This window comes from Ranitomeya variabilis, chromosome 1, assembly GCF_051348905.1.
Source record: "Ranitomeya variabilis isolate aRanVar5 chromosome 1, aRanVar5.hap1, whole genome shotgun sequence".
NCBI lineage: Eukaryota > Metazoa > Chordata > Amphibia > Anura > Dendrobatidae > Ranitomeya > Ranitomeya variabilis.
In genome coordinates, this window is record NC_135232.1 from 371047549 (window position 1) to 371074772 (window position 27224).

Genomic DNA, 27224 nt, shown 5'->3' on the forward strand with positions numbered 1-27224 from the left:
GGGACCACGATTGATTGAAAGGACTTTTAAGGTAATTGTTGAAGAGCAGTACACTGACCCATGGTAAGCTATGGTATCTTATCCACTGTAATCCTCTGAAAAATTCATGACCAAGAAATCAACCCTTTGGCATCAGCAGCCTACATACACTATGTAGGAGCATGCCCATGTAAATGGAACAATTCTAAAAGCAAAATGACCTACCACAATGGGCAAACTTGAGGGAGAGTACACAGCTTTCATGAAGATGCAGCTGGTATTTGTCTGGCTTGGTGACATGTAAAACTTCAACATTGCTGTTCTCCATGCCTACTGCTAACCATTCACCAGTTGGACAGTACCCCAACGAGAAGATCTGAAAATAAAGATGTAAAAATCATAAGTTGACTCGATAGCACAAAGAACATCACAGGTTAAAAACCCTACTTCTATCTACAGAGCCACTTTAGATTTACCAGCGAAAGGTTTGTAATACAAGTCTACTGCATTAAAGAGGGCCTTGTCTGCTCTCCGGAGAGCTTCTTTAAAGCACTTATTATAATTTGATAGAATTTGAAAAATGAAAAACAAAAACCTTTCACAAAGTAGTAAACATTTCCAATCACGCATTAGTGCAGTTGACCCCTTTATACAATATTCCAATATAAAAAAGGGCAAAAAAAAAAAAAATAGAACAAGTCATTGTAGCTATGGGGCTAAGAATTTACGGAAACCTGAAATCGGGTAAAAACGGTGTCCTTGGGGAGGTATCACTAAACTAAACTTTCTGAAGTAAGGAAGCTCTTTTAGTGAAAATAAAGGAAGACATTATAGAAAGCAAGGCGCTGGCAATACTTTGATCCACAGGAGCAGTGGAGAACATAAAAAAAGCTGCTGCAGAGTCAACCCTCCCTGTACATGGTGATGAGACTGTACCTGTGAAGTGAAGTCGTGTTGCTGGAGCTGTCGGCCTTCACGTAGATCCCAGGACCTCACGGTGTTGTCCAAACCTCCAGTCCAGAGCTTGGTACCATCATTAGAAATGTCAATACAGCTGGCTCCATCTGTGTGGCCTTGGAATTGCCTGATGATAGAAAACATAAAAAAGGCATATTCACCACGATGAAGCACAAGAAGTACACAAAGATAAAGTCACATGTGCGGCAACAGAAACTGATTAGTATTATTAAAACGACTTTCCTAAACAACAAACAAGCTTGTCTCTCCGGGCCTGTCAAAACAAATGAGAAGATGTTGGAGCATAATTTATACATAAAGACATTTCTCTCCTTCGAGTAGGTTTTAAGTTATTTCCAAAAATATCAGCACACAACATTTCTATTATTGCCAGAATGCAATTTGCAACAATTAGGTCACCCAGGCAGTTATTGGAAACTGATGTATTAATACAGTGTATGCATTTCATAAAAAAGGGACTTCAGGTGTTGTAAAACTACAGGTAAAACCAAATGCACACAAAAACATATGGAAAGGAATTAGACTATGAAACAGAATACCAGTATGTATTTGTAAGTACCGTATTTCAGCATTAGTAAAATGTGGATTTTTCATTTTTGGACCTAGAGCTCAGGCTCTTAAAACAACAGAAAGGACCCAGGTCTCTTACATTTTCTGCTATGTCTTTAGGTCCTTCACTTGCTTTTTTTTGGATTGTACATTGGGAGCTGCCTTCATTTTGGCCAGGCATTCCTCCTATCTGTCTTAGACTGCTTTTAATGAGAGCAGACCACAACTGGATCAGAATTCATTCTTGAGGAGTTCAGGAGAAGTCTGCTTAGTGTAGGGTCCACTATAAACATGTCACTTTGTCATTGGCAAGCAGATTTTCAAAGTTAAAGATATTTGGCTTTTGAGAGTAATGGAAAAGTTTCAGGTTGAACCTACGTATAATGCACTTTAATCTTTTCAGGTGAATGTTATGTGTCGATCTCTTTACATTTGACTTGACGTCACCGCTGTGCTCTGCTTTCACTTTACGGCCGGCACTCAGTCAGTGCGGGAAGCAGACGGCTAGGGACCTGACGGACACCGGAATGTGAGTATGTACGTTTTTTTTTTTTTTTTTACATTTACGATGGTAACCAGGGTAAACATCGGGTTACTAAGCGCGGCCCTGCGCTTAGTAACCCGATGTTTACCCTGGTTACAAGCGAACGCATGGCTGGATCGGTGTCACACACACACCGATCCAGCGATGACAGCGGGAGATCCAGCGATGAAAGAAAGTTCCAAACGATCTGCTACGACGTACGATTCTCAGCGGGGTCCCTGATCGCTGCTGCGTGTCAGACACAGCGATATCGTATGGATATCGCTGGAACGTCACGGATCGTGCCGTCGTAGCGACAAAAGTGCCACTGTGTGACGGTACCCTTACACTTTGTGAATGCTACTGGGACAAGGCTCTACTACTTGAATAACATCATTAATCCAGTCATTGTGCCTCTGCATGAACAATGCAGGTCTAATTTCATCTTCACTGTCATCAATGCCCCAGCTCACAGGTTGCATTCTTAAGGAACGGGTGCTGGAGACTGGATGTAAATGGAGTACACTTTCTCCACACCTGAATCCCATAGGTTTTCTATGGAATCAGCTGAGGCTTGTTAACTGTGTACCACAGAACCTCAATGACCTGAGGACCACCGTTGAAGAATTTTTATTTTCGAAGGGTAACAGGAAAAGATGAAACCTAAATATGGTGCGCAATATCTCCTGAGCATGCAGATACCCCATATGTGGGGGAAAACCACTGTTTGGGCACAAAGCAGAGCTTGGAAGGGAAGGAGAGCTATTTAATGTTTTTGATAGTAAAATTTGATGGAATAATTAGGGGAGGCCATGTTGCATTTGGAGAGCCCCTGACCTGCCTTAACTGAGGAAAACCCCCACAAGTGACCCCATTTTGGAAACTACACCCCTCAAGGAATTTATCTCAATGTGTGGCGAGCACCTTGAACCCACAGGTGCTTCCCAGACTCTTACAATGTTGACCTGTGAAAATGAAAAAAAAAAAAAAAAATCCCACATAAATGTTATTTAGCCCCAATTTTTTCCCCAAATTTTGCTGTGCAATTTCTCCTAAGTGTGCATATACCCCATATCTGGTTGAAAATTACTTTTGAGGCACAGTGCAAATCTTAGAAGGTAAGTGCTACAAGGGCATAATCCCCCTTCAAGTGACCATATTTTGGAAATTATCTATAGGTGTAGTGAGGATTTTGACTCCATGGGCGTTTTCCACAAACCGGCAGCAGTGGATGTTGGTGGGTAAAAATTGCAAACTGCCACTCTAGTGCCCAGTACATTGTGCCCAGCTCATGCTTGTGGAGCCCATGCACCCGTAAATTAGGCAGGCTCTCATCACTACAAAAATGCCAAATATGTTGATGCTAAATGTGGTTTAGGCACACTGGGGCTCTGCGGGACAAGTTGATGTTTTTATTGGGTCCATTTTCGGGTACATGACATTTTTTAAATCGCTTTCTATTCCGATTTTTGGGAGCTAGAAAGAAAATAAATCCAACAATTCAGTAACTTTTTTTTTTTTTTGGTTTATTTTTATGCCATTCCACATGTGGTAAAATTGATAAGGTAGCTTTATTTTTCAGGTCAGAACGATTACAGTCATACCACATTTATATATTTTTTTTGTTTTGGAGCTTTTCTAAAAAAAAAAATATTTTTGCATCACTTTATTCGGAGAGCTATAACTTATTTTTCTGCTGAGAGCTGTGTGGTGGCTTGTTTTTTTGCAGCACAAGATGACGTTTTCAGCTATACCATTTTTATTTACATTTGTCCTTTTGATAGCGTTTTATTCCACTTTTTGTTCGGCGGTATGATGAAAAAAGCATCATTTTTTGCCTCGCTTATAATTTGTTTATGGAGTTCACTGAAGGGGTTAACTGGTGGGACAGTTTTATAAGTTTGGCCGTTCTGGACGTGGCAATACCAAATGAGTAACTTTTTTCCCCAATATTTAATTTATGGGATTTTTAAAAAATCTTTTTTTTCTTTTTTACATAGTCTCTCTATAGGACTTTCACTTTGTGCATTGCATTGCATTAGAACTGACAGTCTGCTCTCACACAAACTTGTTAGATCATGCACCAAGCAAGATTTAACAAGTTTGCTAAAGCTTGGTGACCAGGATGTCGTCTTAACGACATCAGGTCACCATGGCAACAATCTGGCCCCCTCGATGACGTCGCAGAGGCGAGAATCGAAAAGGCTGAGGGGGCTCTCACCCTGCCTTCTAAATGCTGCGATCACTAGCGATCGCAGCATTTAGAAGGTTAAACCGCCGGGAGTGGTGCGGGCAGAATCAGCTGACACCCAGCAGCAATCGCTCATGCACAGCCCTTATGTGCGCAAAAGCGCGAGGACGTATATATACGCCTAAGGTCAGTAAGCACCTACTGACCTGGACGTATCCATATGTTCAAGGTTGTAAGGGTTAAGACTGGAATCTAAAATGCCAGGTTTAAAGGGAATCTTATCACATTTGACCTATCTAAACTATTAATATGGGAATGCAGGTTATGAAGAGCTGAAAAAAATACCTAGCTGCGTGTCTCATATCAGATGCCTTGTTGTTGAGAAATCTTTCATCACTTTATATAAATGACCTCTTTCAGAGTATGAGGAGGATGTCGTCTGGAAGATAACTCTGCCTCCATAGCTTATTTTACATATAAGGGGGAGTTACCAGCAGGGCCGGCCTTTGCCCTGTGCGACCTGTGCGGCCGCACAGGGCGCCAAGGCTCGTTAGCATACAAGGGGCGCATTTATTGAGCTCAGCAGATTAATGTCACATTACATCAAAATCAGGGGTGGGATTCAGCCGGTACGACCCGGTACGGGGCAGCCGTTTTCTAAAATTTCCATCTGCCAGCGTTCCAGTTACCACGCCCCCGGTCATCGGGCCCCCCCTGGCAGTGGCGTAGGAAGGGGGCGGCACAATGCGGGGGGCGGCACAATGCGGGGGGGCGGGTCGCCGGCGGTGCAGAATTTACCTGGCTGTTCGCTTCTCGGCTTCAGAAAAATGGCCGCCGCGATCTCCATCTGCGCATGCGCGGCATCCCGCAGCCATTTTCCTGAAGCCCCGGGCAGCAGAGCACTCCACCTGCGCACGCGCGGCCTCAGGAAGATGGCCGCCCCCACCGATAAGCAGATAGAGCAGGATCGCGGTCAGGTAAGAAGAACTTGGTTTTTTTTTTTAATTATTATTGAGAGCGGCGATCGGGAGGGGGGGGGCAGGGCAGAAAGCTGGACACAGGGAGGCAGAACGCTGGACACTGGGGCAGAAAGCTGGACACAGGGAGGCAGAACGCTGGACACTGGGGCAGAAAGCTGGACACTGGGGCAGAAAGCTGGACACTGGGGCAGAAAGCTGGACACTGGGGCAGAAAGCTGGACACTGGGGCAGAAAGCTGGACACTGGGGCAGAAAGCTGGACACTGGGGCAGAAAGCTGGACACTGGGGCAGAAAGCTGGACACTGGGGCAGAAAGCTGGACACGGGGGCAGAACGCTGGACATTGGGGCAGAACGCTGGACACGGGGGCAGAAAGCTGGACACGGGGGCAGAAAGCTGGACACGGGGCAGAAAGCTGGACACTGGTGCAGAATGCTGGACACTGGTGCAGAATGCTGGACACTGGTGCAGAATGCTGGACACGGGCAGAATGCTTGACACAGGGGCAGAATGGAGACACGGGGCAGGATGACAGACATGGCGTCATGACTGGAGACACTGGAGGCAGGATTGGAGACAGATGGGGCAGGATGGATACGATGGAGACAGATGGGGCAGGATGGGAAGATCATATGGGGCAGGATAGATACTCATTAGGGCAGGATGGGAGAATATATGGCTGACGCCAGGAATGAGACACACGGGGGCCAGGATGGCGAATATTATTACCATAGGGGCTAATTAAGGGATATTATTACTGCAGTGATGTATTTATTTTATTTTTTGAGTATACTGTTTTAAATGGAGGGGCGGTCCTATTACTGTGTAGAGTGACACTATGTCGCCTTCTTCATGTGGTGTAATGTAGAAGTTGGGAAAATTAAGTAATGTGTTCTGCAAGTGGAACTCGAGATAACTGTGTTATTTCCTGCAGAGACGAGTCCTGGCTGGATGAAGTGATGGCGGTCTGTGCGGGATGAAAGATGAAGGACTTCACCTAGAGATGTCACTGGTGAGTCAGTGTGTTACCTATACACTGACACTATACACTGTATACTATATACTGAGGTCCTGTGTATGTCACCGGTGATCACTGTATTACCTATACACAGACGCTGCATACTAAGTACAGATCTCCTGTGTATAATGGCACTTATGGTGATAGTATTGTGGTTTTTTTTATTATTGATCAGTATTGTAGTATTCAGTCACTATGTGGTGGTAATATGTGGTCTGGTCATGATGTTGTGGTATTCGTTCCTTGTATTTGATATTATTCGATCACTGTGGTGGTAATATGTCATCTGGTCATGGTGTGGCGGTGTTTGGCCTTGCAGGCCGCCGCTCTGCACTCTGATTGGCTGTCAGCCCATATGGCTTTGGACCAAGCGTCATTTTTTCCTTTTGGTCCGCTTTAAAGCACTTTATAATTCCCGTTATTGCAATATTAGTGTTTCTTCAAGTGTTTTGCAGGGAAACACAAGTTTTCTAAGTAAACGTGTTGTTGTGAATATTAAAGAGTTATTGTTTTCTTTCAAAGTTTGGAGGGGGGGGGGGGGGCGCCGTCCTGCAGTCTCGCACAGGGCGCCTTTTGGGCTAAGTTCGGCCCTGGTTACCAGTACGAGACAGGTAACTAACACAGAACAGGAGAAATTAACTGTCATTTTGCAGTAGCATTTTTTTCAGCTCTCTGAGCTCTGCTGCATTGTAACAATATTACAACCTTGTCTGCCTGTGAGATAAAAGCCGAGAGGAACCTGCAGATGTGTCAGTGATAATCGCACACCGCTTATGCAGTGACATCAGGAGAGCAGCCATTATGCATCATATTGGTAACTTCCCCCTTTATGTAATATAAGCTCTGGAGGCAGAGTTATCTCCAGGCACCATCTGTCCCAGAGCCTAGAAGAGGTCATTTACATAAAGTGATAAGAGATGATTTATCTACAGGCATCTGATACCTTGGATGATGACTTTTCAGCAGTCTATAACCTGTATGCCCATATTAATAATTGAAATAAGTCAAATGTGGTGACAGATTCCCTCTAATGAATCAGAGCCTAAATGTCGGAAAACAGCCTCTGGCTGCAAGAAAACCGGCTGTAGGTACTATAAAGCACTGCCTTGGCTAAATCCCACTTCATCTGCTGCTCTTTGCTGCAGAAAATTTTACAAAATAAAAACACTGGAAAAGTGTTCTTTAGATTTTCTTTTCAAGGGGTTGTTAGGTTTTTTTTTTAACATATTGTCAGTATAGGTTATAAAAAAAAAATAAAAAATACCCACCTCAGCAAGCCCCTGCCACCTTGTTGATGCTACCAAGGCCCGAGTCCTTCCCTACTTATACAGGGACCTTGGCAGTCAATCACTGGCTGCAAGTGTGACATGCTGCAGACAGTGATTGACTGCAGCAGGCAGACATCTCTCTGTGGAGATGTCATGGCTGAGCAAGAAGTTGAGTTCACTAGTTTGACAGATCTTTTATGATTCAATGTACCATTTCCAGTTCAATGATTTCAGATTAAAGGATTTCCAGTTAAGAAAATTGTCTAGAAAATTACGCAACTGAACTTATCTGAATAATATAAAAAAACGTAACCAAATCGTACTTTTCATTATCACTAGAGGACATACGTTTTCTTAGAATTCAGCCAGACCCATCATCACGCATATATACACCCGGTATCCACCAGAACCTCTGTGGGTTGTGTACACACACCGACAGCTTGATACTCTGCCAGCGGCGGCCTTAAATCATTGTTACTAGATACTGTGGTGTTACAAACAGAAGTGACTGGAGGGGAATTCCTGAAAACAACATGAGCGTGTATAACTCAACCACAGAGCTGTGAAATATATAAATATACAACTGCAACATAGTGACAGAGAACGGTATGAGGACAGGACAATCTGGATCACAGTATCATCCATGGTGATTAACCCCATCACATCTACCATGAGTTGAAGGGTGGAAAAAAAAGAGCAATAACTGGGATAAAATCATTATCTTACATATTGACCCACAAATGGCTTATAAATAGAAAGGGACATGGGATCCATTACCATGAGATCTAATTTCATGGCAGTTTAGTTAAAACCCAAACAAACCTCCAGCAAGTAAAGCCACTTACCAATTAAGGCTAATGTGCCCAGGTCACATTAAGTCGATGGCGTCAGTGCAACACAAGCCTAACAGCCCATGGACCTAGTTAAACAATAACCTCTAAATAAAAGACTAGAACATGGACCTCCATATTAACAGAGGGCATAGCTTTTTCATTTCTTTCTGAACCAAGAACAAAATTGAGTAGGTTTCAGAAGCGCCTTCGAAATAGTTTTTTTTTCTCGAAATAGTTGAAAACCAGTTTTTCTTCCCTGCTATCAGCAAGGGCATCAAAAGATGATGAAGTAAAAAAAAAAAAAAGAAAAACAGGTTTGTGCTGACCTAGAACATCCAGGAGCTTGTGGGATTAGCTATATCAAAGCATGATATCCTCCCGACATCATAAATCTCTCAGCACGCCTCTTTATTTTGAGCACAACGTAACCATTCCTAGATGCCAGTTCTATGATTATTGTGTGAACGGGAAATGGTGATCTACGCAAGACCTGGCGCCAACATTTGGGCTGAGCCACCTATATTAGGGAGTGTACCATCATACATTGCACTGGAAAAGCACTTAAAACAAAATCTAATAAATGTATTGTGTCCCATAAAGGAGCGTATACAGCTTAAGTCGTAAGTTCACATACACCCCAACTACATTCATTAATGACACTTCCTGACTTTAAAGCCTAACACAAATTCCCTCTCAGAGGTCAGTAAGGGTCACTACTATATTTCGACAATGAGAAAATATTACTACAGGCAATCATTTATTTCAGGTTCTATTTCTTTCATTTGATTTAATGTGACTCAGAAATTCACAGAAGAATTTGGTAGCCTTGCTTTCCACGATAAGTTGCTGGAATACTAAACCATTTCTTCTGGGGAAAAAAAAACAAAAAAACGGTGAAACTGATGTTTGTAGACCCCTTTTCTCTCACACGCTTTTTCAGTGGCGCCCATAAATCTTATATGAAATCAGGGCTTTGTAATGAGCTTCACTTTGTTGCCCTCAAGCCACTTTGCCATCTCTTTGGAAGTATGTCCATTTGGAAGTCTCAATTGTGCCAAGATTTACCCCAGCTGCCTGGTGACTTGATTTCACCAAAAAGTAAGATCTGCGTCCCCATGTGGAGTTGCTGTAACCAGGCTTTTTATGGTGGTTTTGGAGCGGTGGCTTCTTCCTTGCTGAATAGCCTTCCAGGCCTTGTAGATAGAGGACAAGTTTTACTGTTGATATTGATACTTTCACACCTTTTACCCACATCTTCACAAGGTGGTTTATTTTACATTTTTGATTTGCATTTTTTGCACCACAATATGCTCATTTGTATGTGACAAAGTCTCCTTCCTGAATGATATGATGGCTGTCTGCTCCTTGAAGATCATTTGAATAGATGGACATGATACCTTCAGGAATTTAGTCACAAGGAGGTACTAGACTTAATAGTCCACAATTCATTTTCCGCTGTCTTGGCTGAATTATTTTGCTTTTCACATGATGTCAAGTAAGTAAGTCGGCAATTAGGACTTAAAATATTGCCATATGTAGACTTCAGCCAGTGAAATTAATTAGCCAATCAGAAGCTTCCAATTCCATAGTACTGTTTTCTGGAACTTTCCAAGTTATTTAAAGACATTGGTGTATGTAAACTTTTGATCGACTCAAATTTTGATACACTGAAGTAAAAATGAAATGATCGGTTAACTTTTTTTTGGGGATAAAATTGCTCATGTCAGACATCCAAAATAACTTTCTAAAAACAGATTGTGGACCTCAAATCTGTGACGGGCAATAATATGACTTAATTACTACTTAAATGTATGTAAACTTAGGACTCCAATCTAGAAATGCATGCTAAAATAAACATTATAACATCTTGTCTGCTTATAAGAATAACCACATTGTGGTAGATTCTGAAAGGGCTTTCCACCAAGAGACACTTATAAGGCACCATCCACAAGATCTCCATCAGCGGAACCTACTGTCATTTTATAAAAGGTGTGGTTTACTTATAGGCAAGGGACAATGTTTTTGAGTTGTGAGGGTTTGGGTCATTAGACTCCCACCGATCAAACAAAACATAGATCTGAAGGTCACAGCTGCTGCATGAACTGCGGGCATGGTAGAAAGAGAGAGTGGCAAGAGTGGATATACACACTCAGACTTAATACTGAGACTGGACCCCATTTTGTTAGTGTAGTTCATACCGGGGCTGAACACTTCTGAGCTCTGGACCTAGTCCCCCACAGATCAGCAGTACTATGCAGTGCCTATAATACAAAATGACAATTACGCTCTGAAAGGGAGATCCCAATCCCCCGGCATCTGAATACCAGTGAGGAGAGATTTCTTGAGCATGCTCGGGTGACCTCCGAGTATTTTTTAGTGCTCAGAGATTTAGTTTTCATCGCCGCAGCTGAATGATTTACATCTGTTAGCCAGCATAAGTACAGCTTGTAATCAAGCTGGCTAAGAGGTGTAAATCATTCAGCTGCGGTGAGGAAAACTGAATCTCCGAGCACTAAAAAACACTAGGAGGACACCCGAGAGTGCTCGGGAAATCTTGAGTAACGAGCATATTCGCTCATCACTAGTGGCGTCACATGCGCCTGCTCTCTCTAGTCCCTGTTATAGGAGTTCTGAATACATACATCCGAGAAAATATTCATGCGCTTTATTCAAAACGAATGGAGGTGCACGTGACACCAACTTGCCAGTCACTGATGATCAGACACTAGCCGAAACAGGGGAATCCCATTCTAGAGACAGGTATTAGTCCTAAAAGTAGGACCGGCATGTATCAGACAATTTAGTCACTTGTCAGACAACCCCTCAAAGACTTGTATGAGTGTAAGCAGGCACGTTAGCCAAGTTCTGCCGAAATCTACAATTATGATGTAATGTGTATGGGGACATTAAAACTATAGATCGTTCAGGTGAACAGCACCACATTTTTCTTACATTTTGCATGTCTAAGAAATTCAGAGAACCTTGAGTTATAAAGACAGAAAAAAAAAAATCTAGTCCGGCTACGAGCGCATTATTTTCTGATCTTAAACTTAATAAATCTGCGGACCATTGATGACCCCTCCATGTGCCAATTAAATCAAGGCCACTTTTCTAGCCAATTATATGTGGCGCTAAAAGTGAAAAGTCACAAGCATAATTAGAGATTTTTCAATGCCACAAACCTCACGCAAATCGTAGAATAAATTCCCCTTTAGCATGAATGCCCACTCTACATTAATTGAGTATATTGTTCGGGGTCGTCCTTACAATTCTTTACTGCAACGTTTTAACCAAAGTGTCTGAGCCATCAGTATTAGGAGAGAAGTCTCCACTAATCAGGCACCGTGTAATCTTCCCTTCACCCCGGTATTACTGATCACTAAGGGCAATCATAGCATGAAAGAGACAAAATCAGCCATTTCATCAGGTGATAGCATTTTGGGCTTTGAACGTTCTGTCTTATTGTGAGGTTCATTGATTTGCAACTCTGAAGATTACAAGGCAGAAAGCCACAAAGTACAGAGTGGGTGGGAAATGAAAAAAAAACCCACAACCCATCTATTGACAAGCGTGTCAAGAGAAGACTTTTATGGATTGTAAAGCAATGATTCTGGTTATTAAAATTAGTAAAATCACAGTCTATGATCCTGGGTAAAAGTCCTGCCCAACCAGTTGTACTGTTCCAGGAAGCAAAATCATGTTCTGGGAGCCCATTGTGATCACTTTTATTACTACTCCCATGCTAATGTGCTGATAACAGAGTGCACAGGCGGCCAATACTGATATAGTAGATCAGTACAAACGATGAGATAATAGCACAAGGGGGTACAGAAGGAGAGTATAAGCTTTATTATTTTATGGTGGCCAAACAGTGATCAAGAAGGGGTTGTCCTAGTAGGGGACAACCCATTTAGTTTAGATAATACAGTTACTATCCAAATATCACCCACAGCTTCTACATTAGAGGAAGCAACATTTTTCCTATTTGGATTCTTTTGCACTGTGGCTTTAGCTACTCTTCTAGCGTATACTACTAAGATGACAGCTTACACAATCCAGGGCTTGCCAATATTTATCAGGTTCATTGAGATATTTGAGATCTCTCTGTTCTGGAGTCTCGATGTTTCTATGAAATGTGGCAGACAATAGATAACAGGTTGCGGCCCCCGTTAAGGTCTTCGATAGCAGCATAAGGTGCTTTGATGATAATGCCTAGTGTATTGACCTTGAGATGCAAAGAAATATGCCAGAGCGGCCGTGTCCTCTGATTCTTGCAGCAGATAGACTGAGCGGCAGTATGCAACAGATAGTGACGGGCAATTCCGGATACAAAAGGAGATGGACTTTGATATCATGGAGCTGCAGACATTTTAAATAATAGATACACATACGAGTATCTGTTCGGAGGAACACCAGTAAAATAAATATGAGAAGTAATGCAAACATGATAGTTTTTTATGGAGTGCCCATGTGCAGACAAGTAACGATGTACCTACCTTACAAGGGTCTGATTGTGCAAGTCCCACACGGCAATGTTGCCATCACTACAGCAGGAGAAGCAGACCTTGGAATCGGGGCTGATGGCCAGGGCATAGCAGGCGGGAGCAGATGATGTGAGCTCTGCTTTTATACGTGGGGTAGGAGCTGCCAGGTCCCATATGGATAACGTGCTGGCTTCCCCTCCGACAATCAGAGTGCGCCCATCAGGGAGTAATCTACAGGAGCGGATGTAGTTATCTCTGTTCTGCAGAGACAAAAACCATTGGCAGATCAAATCGGAGCAAGTGTTTCAGAGCCGGCTTCACATACAAGTGTCTTCACTGCTCAGATAATCAGCAGCATTCCAGAAACCTTCCCTTTTACTTTTGTATCATTAAAACGCACACACATGCACATATACATATATTTTACATGGGCGACAGGTTAGCCTCTACGCAGGAAACCTCGGAGAACCCAACTATCCCTCCTGATTGTAATGAGCCATTTGCAGTTATGACAATGATAAAGTGGAGTAATGCCAGACAATTACATGATATTAGGCAAGTGCTTAAACTTCTGTGTTGTGAGATAATTCATCTTAATTAGCATCAAAAATCGGAGGCTGGAAAGTCAACCCAAACTTTGCGATGCCGGCACTACATGATATATAGTTCAGTGCAGAAGTCGATATGCTAATAGATAAAATATCGTCTGCACTATTTTACAGCCCACTATTAATCTAGGATGGATGGTAAATTAATGGCATTATTTTGTTCTACATAGAAGGTTACCACCCTCCAGAGAACATCTATTTGTGGCTCCAGGCCAAAATAAGTTATTAATCACTGCGCCGCACATCTCCAAATGTTGCATTTTCTTCTATTTTTAAAGAAGAGTTTGCATACGAATCTCAATTTAATACCATATACATTCATTACCTTTAACCGCTCAGCTCAATATCCCGTGCAAGTATGGGATTGTAGTGGTGATCACGTGTGGAGGGGGTTCAGGAGATAAACACAGATGCCGGCCATGTAACTTAACAGCCATGGCAGTACATCAGCTCCGCCTATGGCTGTTAGGCCCCTTTCACACATCAGTTTTTTGCCGTCAGTCACAATCCGTTGGGTCGAAGTATAAGTCGCAGATTGTGAAAAACTGATGCGATGGATCCGTTTTTTTGCTGGATCCGACTAGCGGATCTGGCTAATTGGATCCTAAAAAAAATTGGAGTATGCAACGGAATCCGTCACCGGATTCTGTCATCTGAAGGATCCGGCGCCCATAGGCTTCCATTCGAGCAAACGAGGGATGGCGATGGATCCGTCGCTGTCTGTTTTTTCAACGCACACAAAAAACGTTACTTTGTCCATTTTCTCCGTCCGCTGGATAAACAATTTTCAACGCATCCGGCGAACGACTGATGAAACATAAGGCCATCCTTAGCAATCTGTCGCTAATACAAGTCTATGAGAAAAAAAACGGATTCGGCGACTGATTTGTTTTTCAAAATTCTACGGATTGCGACTGATAGCAAAAAACGGATGTGTGAAAGGGGCCTTAGGGTCTGTGCACACGTTGCAGTTTTGTCACATTTATTTTCTGTGCAGATTTGTCACAAAACCTGAAGGAAGGATTTTTAAGTACCAGCAACGTGAATGAGATTACCAAGTCTCATGCACATGTTGCTTATTTGTTTCCGTGCAGATTTACATGTGCAGCATGTCAATTCTTTGTTTTTGCTGCAGATTTCCCCTATACTAATGAATGGGGTGAATACATGCAAAAATCGTAACAAAAGTATGTATTTTATGCTGCATTTTTCCTGCCAACACCTCAATATTTGCAGAAGATTTTTCTATGATGTTAAGCCACCTGCTGAGACTCAAATGAGGCAGAGGTTTTCACTGTATACTGCAATATCATATATAGTAGAAGTGATTGGATGGTTGTAGGTTCATGTCCCCTAAAGGGACTGGAAAAGAAAGTTAAAAAAAGAACAAAAAAAAAAAAAAAGAAGTGATGGAAGAATAAAAATGGTATGGATGTTGGAAAATGGAGAGAAACAAAACACCGTATTTTTTCCTCTCAAACTTCTGACATTTTTTTTTCCCAAACCCCCCTACCACCCGAAAAACAAAAGAAAAAAAAAATACACCCACACATTACAAGTTTGGTATCACTATAATTGTATTGACCTAGAGACTAGAGAATCTGGTTTCAGAGTGATTTTTTTTATTTTTTTTTTAAACAGAATGAATGCCATAAAAAACCCTCAAAAATTGCAGAATTGCATTTTTTGGTTCACAATTGCCCTACACTTGGAACCTTCTTCCCTGTTTTTCAATACATTATATGTTATAATGAATGGTGTAATTCAGGACTATAACTCTTTTCCTAATGCTGGTGTGACTGGATAATGAAGTGGTGCAAAAAAATTGAAAAATCCTTCTGGAATGCGGTTCAGAACCTACAGAATTTGTTGTATAATTATCGAGGCATGACAATTCTTCCTAGTCTTTGTATTTGCCCTATTTTCTAGTTTATTTCATTTACATGATTTATCTACTTAAGCGGTGATCGAAATCTGCTCTCCGTGCATTCATTTCCTTGCACAGTTTGTGGCTTGTTTAGCTGATCACACAGATGTTATTCTGATAATGGCTGCATATAATGTACAGAGGAGGCAGAGATTATCATCCTAGAAGTTATGTTCACACATATCAGACTCTGCGGCAAATCGGCAAACATCTTCAGGAAAATAGAGCTAATCTTGTTGCCAATTTCCCTAAGGACATCTGCAGCAATTAAAAAACGCTCTCGTCTCGGTACTTCCTGGCCCCTGTGGTTATCCCGAGAAAGCGGTAAGCCAGCACGGAAACATTGCTGGAAATCTGCTCTAGACGTGTGCACGAAGGATTTTAGCTTTATGGAGGATTTGGACTTACCCATCGAACTTGATGGCGAAGTTTCCCAATGAAACCACATTTTGCTGCAACATAAATGGACATGCCATGCAGTGAGAAAAATCTGCACGGCAGGTCAATTTCTGCGCAGAAAAAAAGCTGAACGATCCTTCAAAAATCTGCAAGAATTCTGGTACATGTGAACACGCATGTAGGCAGTGAGGGTATAAACTGACAGCTATGTCTTAAAGGGAATCCGTAAGCAAGGTTTTGCTACATAATCTGAGAACAGCTTAACATAGGGCAAGAAAGCCGGATACTTACTGGACTGCTTGGTGTAGTTTTCATAGAATGGTCTCCTGTAGCAGAGCTATGACATTTGGGCTGTGTATAACCCCCACCCCTGACTGGCAGCTTCCTGTATACACTGTGTATTGACAACAAGCTGCTAAGCAGCGGTGGGGGCGGGGTTACATAGATTAGCCTGACTTCCTGGCACAGGAGCTGTAGTCCTGCAGTGTCAATCTCCTGGTGATTAAGTACGGATTGCACTGAAACTAAAGAACACAGCTTAGTAAGAGACACATCCCTAGAATCAGAGTCTGCTGTACTATATAATGCTGCTCTCAGATTAAATAGCAAAAACCTGCCGACGGACCCCCTTTAATAAAGAGTCAAGCAGTAGCTATCTGTACAAAAACAAGTAGTAGATATTCTCTACTGTGTATGTAGTGACTCATCTTAGACTGTTAAAGAAGCACTCCCACTTACAGTTTTATAAGTTTAAATGTGTGTGTGCGCATGTAATGAAGAGAGAGTGTATTAATATACTCACTTACTGCCGATCTCCGGTGTCCAGTGCCGGTCTTCTGCTCTTCTCAGTGACGTCACCACAAATGAGTCCTGCAGGATCATTCTACACGCTATGTGTGAGATCTCATTCAGAAGAGAAGAAGAATGGCGCTGGACACCAGAGAAAGCGGCGGTAGGCGAGTATATTAACACACTCACACACATTTATACTATAAATATGTTAGCGGGAGCGCTTCTTTAAACTTTTATCATCACACGTGAAGACAGTTCATTGGTATATCCAATATAACAAATATTGCAAAAAATTCATAAAATCCTCCATTGGTGCCTACCAAGCAGTCCAGCTGAGAGACCGGGCTTTTGTTCCCAGGGTGACTAATGTCCCAGACCTTGACACATCCCTTTCCACCGGTGTACACGTGTCTAGTGGGGTTGCTGATGGTAACTGCACAAACCACTTCCCCGTGATTTAGTGTGTTTATCTGCCGCGCGTGCCGAGGGATTCCGGGGCCAATCAGAGCATCAGGAGGGAATGGGACCGGCTGCATCTGGCCGTCAGCGCTTACATGGAATGAATATGCACTAATTAGAAAAAGAAATATATTTTAAGTACAAAAATATTCAGAAGGTAAAGCTTTCTTAGTTATAACTAATTTCATTAAGTTGTAATCTGCCAGAATGAAAGAAACAAATCCAAGTCTAGAAAACTAATACCCTTTCATGTAAGAGGGGAAAATAACGCTTCAAGCATTGTATTGATTGCAATCGGCATAGCTCATCTGACCATTTATAAGGAAAAAAAATTAATCTAGACCAACTAAAAAAATAAATAAATAAAACATGATGTACAAAAATAAAATTTACTAGTCTTTATCTTGCCTCTTGAGCGCTAAGGAACAAGTTCCTATCAACTCATCAGTTCCCTACTCCACTCCTCCCCAATGTTAATCTTTAACCTCCATGTGCCTTGATTTAGAAGGTAATTGGGGTTTGCAACGCATTTATCAATGAAAATGTATTCTGAAAGCTACATAAAACAGCATCTATAGTATGTGCCATAAGCCATGAACGCAGCTAAAAAGACACATTCTATAAACATACATATAAACCATCAGCAAATCGACCAAAAGTTTAACGCCCAAGAAAGATAATTCTCTTGGACATTTCACTTGGATCTAAAAACAGAGGGAGTGTAAGTGCAAATCTGATCTGTCAGCGGGATAACCAATAAATGCTACTTACGGCTTTCCACCTGGGATGCCTGTCAGGTTTGGAGGGATTCCTGGAACACGCATGTGATGATGTGGGTCAAAGCCAACCTAAATAGTAATTGGGAAACACAAGAACAATTGTAGGTCATGTAGTGGAAACCTCTGCTCCTACAACTGACAGTATGTAAGCATTTAGGAATGTTAACGATTCAATTTCCTCATATATAAAAAAAAATTATCTTTAAGAAAAAAAAAAAAAAGTGTGAGATAGGGAGAGATGTTTTTTTATAATGAAGAGGGAATAGTAAACAAATATACGGTATATTATATAGTTATACACACACACAGACATGCAAAGGGTGAAATAAGTATTGAACATGTCACCAATTTTCTAAGTAAATATATTTCTAAAAGGTGCCATTGATATGGAATTCTCACCAGATGTCGGTAACAACCCATCCAATCCACACAGGTAAAAATATCAAACCATAGATGTCCATAAATTAACTTGTGCAATAATGAGAAATGACACAGGGAAAAAGTACTGTACTTGCTTACTGAAATTTAATTAACACTTTGCACAAAAGCGACATCTGGTGAGAATTTCATGTCAATAGCGCATTTAGAAATATATTTGCTTACACACACACACACAATATATATATTATGCATATAATATTTACAAATCTATACACATTGTTGATCTACATTATGTTTTCCTTATCATTCCAAAATATTTTTTCCTTGAAAAATCTCTGTGAAATTTTGCGATCCTTTCTTTTGCTCACCGAAGGCCATAAACCGCAAAAATTGATGACCCGAATGGATCAAAAGGTCTTATGTCAAAATTTGCATTGTCGGCATGACCCTCAAAATAAACAGTAGGCACGTCTCTGTGTAATATCCAAACACAAAGTTAATGTGAAGGTCCTAATTTAAAGGGAATCCATCACCCGTTTTTGTTTCCCAATCTTAGGAAAGAATAAAACGCAAAGACACATTCTAGTGGAGTATCACATAATAGGCTACCGATTTTGATTAAATCAGTACAGGGAACCTGTCACCCCCAAAACGGAAGTTGAGCTAAGCCCACCGGCATCAGGGGCTTATCTACAGCATTCTGTATTTCTGTAGATAAGCTCCCGATGTATCCTGAAAGATGAGAAAAAGAGGTTAGATTATACTCACCTGGGCAGGTGATCCGATCCGATGGGCGTCGCGGTCCAGGGCCTCCCATCTTCATAGGATGATGTCCTCTTCTTGTCTTCACACTGTAGCTCCGGCGCAGGCGTACTGTCTGCCCTGTTGAAGGCAAAGCAAAGTACTGCAGTGCGCAGGCGCCGGGCCTCTCTGACCTTTCTCAGCGCCTGCGCACTGCAGTACTTTGCTCTGCCCTCAAAAGGGCACAGAAAGTACGGCTGCGCCGTAGCGTGAAGACAAGAAGAAGACATAATTGAAAGAAGATGGGAGGCCCCGGACCGCGACGCCCATCGGACCGGACTGCAGCGGGACCGCCCCGGGGTGAGTATAATCTAACCTCTTTTTCTCATCTTTCAGGATACATCGGGGGGCTTATCTACACAGCATTCCAGAATGCTGTAGATAAGCTCCTGATGCCGGTGGGCTTAGCTCGCCTTCTATTTTGGGGGTGACAAGTTCCCTTAAGCCTGTTGCAGCTCTGCTAGTGCGCTCTTAAAAATTGAGATATTTAACACAGCCCATTCCTAAACTGTGCATGGGCAGAATTTTGCCACTCAGCGGTGTGGGGTGAGTTTTTATGAAGGAATATATAGCTGACGCATTAAACTGGTGACAGATTATTTTTAATCCATTATAACAATATAACACATTTTGGGATTAGAATACAAAGTTGAAGACACTTCTAACATACTTTGTACTCCAGTTCCCCACTACTACAAAACCTTTGTCTGCTGTTACATTTTTCTCCATTCATAAACTGAAGCCTTAACTAGCACTGTTCAGAGCTACATACTATGACATATCTAATATTCTAGATATCGATATGGTGAGAAACATCGCTCAATTTATCATGTCCATGATCTTGCATCTAGATTATTAAGCTAGCCAACCAACTTTGGCGAAGTTGGCCAACTATCAAACAAGTACTGTGTGCTCCCACTAGTTAGCGAAAATAAGGATTTTCACTTCAGTTCTCTTCTTAGAGAATGTCCTAGTAGTCTGATGGCGGTTTATTTGTCAGAACCATGCATGCTTAGCAAAGCCATGCATAAATGTGAATAGAGACAAATTGTCGTTAGCCATAAGAGTGTACAGCCAATACTTATCTAATATGGCCAGTCTTGGCCTCCCATTTATCATACTGTATTTCCCTTCTTTCAGAGAAGATTGAAAGTTTAGAATAAAATACAAAAAAAAATAAATCACAATGTAGTAATTAAAGTTCTTACCACGGGAGACCTCCCATAGGCTGCAGCAGCTGCTGCTGCGGCCGCAGCGGCGCTCATTTGTGGGGAGATGTTATGTAGACTGGCATAAGCTGCTCCTGGGCTGGTCAGTTCTCCATTCATTCCGGCATGTGGAACTATCCCAAAGGGGGTTGGATAAGGACAAGGGACTGCCATTGGAGTCCTAAGACCGGCTGTAAAGAATAGATACAAGCAGCCAGTAAATAACTAAGGTTGTACACTTCATATCTTTCTATTTATTCATAATTTGCCTATTAATCTCACATTTTTACACATTTTATCACACCCTATAAGATTGAAAAAAAAGAAGTGATCCTGAAATAAAACCGTCTTCCGCCAAGAATACATTTTTTTTAATAAAAAAAGAACAATTAAACAGCGACATCCATCTTACTTAATGGGTCGACTCCTGGTGGCTTGCCAGGCACAGGCCGTAGACCAGTCGAGTTGCTGCCAGGTGTGGGGGCATCAGTTCGCGGAGTGGGTGTGTTAGATTTTGAAACAGGAGTTGTAGACTTCTCGTTCTTTCAAGAGGTGAATGTTAAGGGTGAGATACAAGGTTTTTTTTTTAAAAAAAAAAAAAAAAAAAAAGAATAAAAAGAAAAATCAATGTGAATTCCAAAGTGCAAATATGGCTGTCTTTACGTAAAACAAACATGTAAGAGTTACATCAGCACTATACAACCACTAACAAAAAGAATCTCTGGCTGCAGCAAAGGATACAACATGCTAAATGACTTGAATCCTCCCAAAAGTAAACAGCTTATTGACTTTATGGTTTACTCTGCTGGAAACCTCAAATACTCACCCTGCTAAAGTCAACAGCCCTAATGGAAGAGTCATAACATATGTGCTTTCACAATCATATCTTTCAAGTATCTATTCATAACATAGGAGTGTACAGCAGACGTGTGTAACCAGAGCAGCCGAAATGGAAACACACCTGTAGGGAATCGCTTGTGAGAGAGGAAAAAGCCATTTCTAGCAGGAGCAGTGGCTTCAAAATGGAGTTTTTATTCTAAAGTACTGGGTAAAGCTTCCCAAATAAGAGATTTAGGGAATACCACCCTACATTTCCTTCAAAAGGGCAGAGTGGCAGTAAATCATCAAAGCATGATTTATATTCCACACTTTCATACAGCAATGTAGGATCAACCCTCCTAAGCCGTCTATATGGCCATGTAGGTCATAGGAAGCTGGATAAAAGGATACCTTGATATCTGCGATCTGTTGTCTTATTCCAGTGAAATCCACATTTTTCTTATATGTAAATGAACTGTTGAGATCTCCTAGAGAATCTGCCTCCAGAGTTTATTTTAAATGAAAAGTAGCGTTACCAATGTGAGACATGTAACTCAGGAGAGCAGACTGTCAATCAGTACATGTTTCACATGCCACCTTTAACTTAAAATAAGCTCCGGAGGCAGATTCCTATGGAGAACCAAGTCCGTCCTACAGATCTTAACAGCTAATTTACATATTAAGAAAAATGTGCGTTACTCTGAAAAAAAAAACAGATATCTAGATATTCTAATCAGCTTTTTACGACCTACATGCCCATATAGCTGGCTTAGGAGGGTTGATCCTACTGACCGAGCGCTTCTGAAGAAGGCCTATCATTTGCCGTAAACATTTTATTCCTGTGCCTCTCCATCCCTGAGATGTGGTCCCCTCTTCTTTGTATGCAAATCTAGTCAAGTGGGTGTAGTCTTCAAAAGATATGAAAACCACACCCAGTTGCCTACAAAGAATAAAATTTATACAAAGGGAACAGAGGCCATCTCTATAGAGTGGAGAGGCAAAAAAAAAGCCCAGAGATGCAGGAGGACAGCAGAATTTACCCATGGTGAAAAAATATATACAATTTTATCGTAAGCGTCGGTTGCTCTTTGAAAGGGTTGTTTCACAATTACGACTCCTTACTATTTTTCTATTGGAGCTGTAAATAAAAGGAATCACTTGCTCCTCTATTAAATACAGTAGAGAGTCGTTATCAAAGAACATCTCGAATGGACAGACCTAACCAAACCGGATGGCATATAGAGTCATATTCATCTAAGACAGACTTTATTTATGAAGTGGCCCAAATATATGGAAGAAAATAGAATAATGATTACACATTTACAACTACTCCTAATGAAAGCCGGGCGACTGTCCCTACACTTGGCAAGGGTCACTTCATGATTCCTCATCTCAACAGCTCTCACCGATATTCAATGCTTATTAGCGCTCATCCGAAAGACGTGGTAAAATGGTTTCTAGTCTAATGACTTGAGTGTATAAAAATGCCGAAGTTAGAGAAGCAGCCAAGGTGGGCAAATTCTAACTCATTAACTTAGAGATATTGGAATACAATAGTGACAAAAGGAGACAGAGCCATACTGGCTGTCACGTTCGCTTTACGAAAGCTGTACATCAGCCGGCATTCTGGTATATCACTATCAAAGTGACAGTTTTACCAAAAGTTGTTACAAAATGGTTATATGTGTGCAAGTAAACAAATTGCAAACATAATTGTCAACTTTAGAAACGGCAAATTGTAATGTTTAAAGGGGTTGTACCAAGACGGTAAGATGGGAAATAATTTATTGATTACTGTAGGCTCGAATGTTCGATTGATTACTGTGCGTGGATTGACCACTGTTGCATATAGACAGGGGTCTTCAAACCAATGGAACCCCTCTGATCCTATAAACATGGCTCTGACTTCCAGCAATCAATAAATGCCCAATCAGTAGGGGATAACTTATTAAGGCCAATTTCAGACAAAAACATTTCATGCTGTGTACATAAACCATGCATGGACCTGCTGTGGGTCTCCTTACCTGAAGCAACAACCCCATTTATGCCCGTGAGGCTGTTAGTTTAGGTCAGGAGATTCACAGCTAGTCCATCCATTGTGGGCTTTATACGCAGCATCAAACATGCTCGTTTGGCTTGGTACAACCCCTTTAAAAAGGTGGAAATCCCATTTAAGGAGTTTGAATGGAAAGTGAATTGAAGCTAAAAGGAACGGTCACAATACAATAGGTGAGCCAAGACGTAACAGTAAATGGCTGGAGTTAAACATTGGAAAGTCATCCCTGTAGAATTCAGATTATAAGCAGGCTTGGACTAGCCCACGGAAGAAAATGAGAATCCTCTGGTGGCTCCCTGTGCCACCACCCTCTTATATGAGCAGTACAAGGCACAATATACTTGAATCACTATGTTCAGACACAAGCAGCATCTTATTTATCAATCTACGCAGTTCATTGTTATATAATTCTATGATCGAGGAGAATGGCACATTGGCATGTAGCCGAAAAGTGGGGCCCTGGAGTTGGCTACTGGTGGGCCCTTGGCACCCCAGTCCGACACTGGCTATAAAAGTGCTAATAAATCTTTAACATCTGATGATATGAAGCCTAACCAGTTAGTCGAATAGATAGAATTGTACTCCAAGCAGGGTGGATTGATTTAAATCACGCCGATTTAAATCATGATTTAAATCACGATTTAAATCAAAAGATTTTTTTCTATTTAAATCGGATCGATTTAAATCATGATTTTAATCATGATTTAAATCACTGATTTATATCAAAAGGTTTTTTTTAATATAAATCACGATTAAAATGAGAAGTGAGAGCAGTGCGCATGTGCGCCCATAGTTACACGGACGAAACTAGGGGCAACGATCTAACGCCAGGGTGAGGGGGGGACCCCAAAGTAAGTAAAAATCTTTTTTGTTTTACTATATGGCAATAGGTAGGTGTTTAAAAGCAGCATGTCTTAATTGTATAAACTATTAATAGCCTCCACATTTTGTTCATACTGCCCCTTTAATTCCACACTTCTAGCTTGGTTTCACTTTTGGTTTAGTTTCTTTTTCCATTCAGTTGACATGCCCAAACTTGTTGGATAGTCAGCATCCTACAGAAACCTCTGGAAGAGCATGGCATTGTGAATGTTACACATATACAGCCTTTATTCTACTGAGTTAAACAACTCAGCTTTATCTCATGATGGAAGAACCTTTGGATGGTAAAATATTTTCCTCAAAAAGCAGTTTATTGAAAAAAATCCGATTTAAATCAAAAAAATCCGATTTAAATCAAAAAAATCCGATTTTTTTGATTTTTTTAAAAAAACATTGATTTTTATCCACCCTGACTCCAAGTCTGACTTACAAGGCTGAGTTCTTTGGACTTTGAAGATGGTGTGCTGCTTGATGATGCAATGGAGGCAGGGCTGATTGGAGGATCTTTCTTTAGAAGTCGGGCTTTATCTAAGCCGTTCTCCCTTGGAGAATGTGCTGGACTTCCTCTTGGTGAAGAAGGGTCCTGCGAGAGGAAAAATAAAAATGGTTACTATTTCATAACGTGTTAAATGTAAGTAACACTCATTGATAGGACATGAGGCAGAACTGTGACAATGCAAACAATGTAAAACAAGCAGAACACAGACCTCATTGGAAACATCCACCACAAGGTTATCATCGCTTTTTTCACCATCACTGTCCTGCATGGGGAAGAAAATACATTGTATCATACAATAATAAAAGTTACCAATGTACAAATGGTGGCTGGGAACATTTTGTGTGACCTTCTCTGTATGCTACTTTTAGACATTGTTATAACGACTTATGATTCTACATAAAACATTAAAGAAGCACTTTCATCAAAGTTTATCAACATATTACAGTGGGAAAAAAGTATTTAGTCACCAATTGTGCAAGTTCTCCCACTTAAGAAGATGAGAGAGGCCTGTAATTGACATCATAGGTAGACCACAACTATGAGAGTCAAAATGAGAAAACAAATCCAGAAAATCACCTTGTCTAATTTGGCAAGATTTATTTAGCAAATTATGGTGGAAAATAAGCATTTAGTCACTCAAAAACATGCAAGATTTCTGGCTCTCACAGACCTGTAACTTCTTCTTTAAGAGGCTCCTCTGTCCTCCACTCATTACCTGTAGTAATGGCACCTGTTTGAACTTGTTATCAGTATAAAAGACACCTGTCCACAACCTCAAACAATCACAGTCCAAACTCCACTATGGTGAAGACCAAAGAGCTGTCGAAGGACACCAGAAACAAAATTGTAGCCCTGCACCAGGCTGAGAAGACTGAGTCTGCAATAGGCAAGCAGCTTGGTGTGATGAAATCAACTGTGGGAGCAATAATAAGAAAATAGAAGACATACAAGACCACTGATAATTACTCCCTCGATCTGGGGCTTCACGCAAGAGCTCACCCTGTGGGGTCAAAATGATCACAAGAACAGTGAGAAAAATCCCAGAACCATATAGGGGGACCTAGTGAATGGCCTGCATAGAGCTGGGATCACCGAAACTAACGCTACCATCAGTAACACTACGCCGCCAGGGACTGAGATCCCGCAGTGCCAGATGTGCCCCCCGGCTTAAGCCAGTACATGTCCGGGCCCGTCTGAAGTTTGCTAGAGAGATTTTGGACTATCCAGAAGAGTACTGGGAGAATGTCATATGGTCTGATGAAACCAAAGTAGAACTGTTTGGTAGAAACAAAAGTCGTCGTATTTGGAGGAGACAGAATGCCGAGTTGCATCCAAAGACCACCATACCTACTGTGAAGCATGGTGGTGGAAACATCATGCTTTGGGGCTGTTTCTCTGCAAAGGGACCAAGATGACTGATCCAGGTACATGAAAGAATGAATGGGACCATGTATCGGGAGATTTTGAGTGCAAGCCTCCTTCCATCAGCAAGGGCATTGAAGATGAAACATGGATGGATCTTTCAGCATGATTATGATCCCAAGCACAGCCAGGGCAAAGAAGGAGTGGCTTTGTAAAGAGCATATGAAGGTCCTGGGGTGGCCTAGCCAGTCTCCAGATCTCAACCCCATAGAAAACCTTTGGAGGGAGTTGAAGGTCCATGTTGCCCAGCGACAGGCCCAAAACATCACTGCTCTAGAGGAGATCTGCGTGGAGGAATGGGCGAACAAACCACCAACAATGTGTGCCAACCTTGTGAAGACTTACAGAAAAAGTTTGAACTCTGTCATTGCCAACAAAGGATATACAACAAGTATTTGGCCATTAACAAAAGTTCATCTCAATATTTTATTTTCCACCATAATTTGCAAAATAAATCTTCAGACAAGGTGATTTTCTGGATTTGTTTTCTCATTTTGACTCTCATAGTTGTGGTCTACTCATGATGTCAATTACAGGGCTCTCATCTTTTTAAGTGGGAGAACTTGCACAATTGGTGGCTGACTAAATACTTTTTTCCCTACTGTATATAGCACTGTGTACTTACAATTGCCCAGTTTGCCTTTCTACCCAGCTACCTCTGCCTCTATGTAGAAACAGGAAGTCTCTTTTTCCTGCAGAAATGATTCCCTTTTAACTGACCAAGCTGTTCCCTCCAGAAATGATTCCCTTTCAACTGACCCAGCTGTTCCCTCCTACCCCCTGCCTGGTACTTTGGCAGTGGCTCATGCAGGAAAAAGAGAGACTTCCTGTTTCTACATAGAGCTTAGCAGGATTTAGCTAGTCAATTTTTTTTTCACATGATATCATAGACCTATTGAAAAAGAGAACAATTAGCTGGGTAGAAGGGCAAAATGAGCAATTGTAAGTACACAGTGCTATAGAATATGATGACTTCAATATATTAATAGGGTAAAAGCTTTGATGAGAGGATTTGTTTCTTTAACACACACACACACACACACACACACACACACACACACACACACACACACCAGGCTGAACTCAAACATTTCTTTGTCATAGCACCTAATTAAAAGATAATGACACCCAAGGGAGGATATTTACTTCTTTTTTTTTTTAAACCATTTTTTTTCTAAAGCATTTTTGCAATAGGACTGTAAAAAAAAACTAATACATTTGTGTTCTGCTGTTTTTAGTTCCTCACAGTACAAGAAAAAAAAAAAGACTTGATACAGTCATGCCTGAATACATGCATTTTTTAGTGCTCTCCACAGCGGAAATACACTAAAAACATGCATTTTTTATCTGCAGATTTTCTGCATTGAATGCAATATTATAGGGAAAATCT

At 41.3% G+C, this 27224-nt stretch overlaps 1 protein-coding gene across 3 annotated transcripts in view; it reads right to left on the reverse strand.

Annotated features, from left to right (window-relative positions):
- LOC143760030 (transducin-like enhancer protein 4) overlaps positions 1 to 27224 on the reverse strand; it is a 174821-nt gene that overhangs the window by 23667 nt on the left and 123930 nt on the right. For all 3 annotated transcript variants that reach the window (XM_077248999.1, XM_077249001.1, XM_077249000.1), the window contains 9 exons: positions 24621 to 24674; positions 24344 to 24496; positions 20569 to 20698; positions 20157 to 20347; positions 17759 to 17835; positions 16849 to 17098; positions 12815 to 13062; positions 916 to 1063; positions 205 to 355 (listed from right to left, as the gene is read on the reverse strand). In XM_077248999.1, the coding sequence (XP_077105114.1) occupies positions 205 to 355; positions 916 to 1063; positions 12815 to 13062; positions 16849 to 17098; positions 17759 to 17835; positions 20157 to 20347; positions 20569 to 20698; positions 24344 to 24496; positions 24621 to 24674 (1402 nt within the window). The remainder of the gene's footprint in view (positions 1 to 204; positions 356 to 915; positions 1064 to 12814; positions 13063 to 16848; positions 17099 to 17758; positions 17836 to 20156; positions 20348 to 20568; positions 20699 to 24343; positions 24497 to 24620; positions 24675 to 27224) is intronic.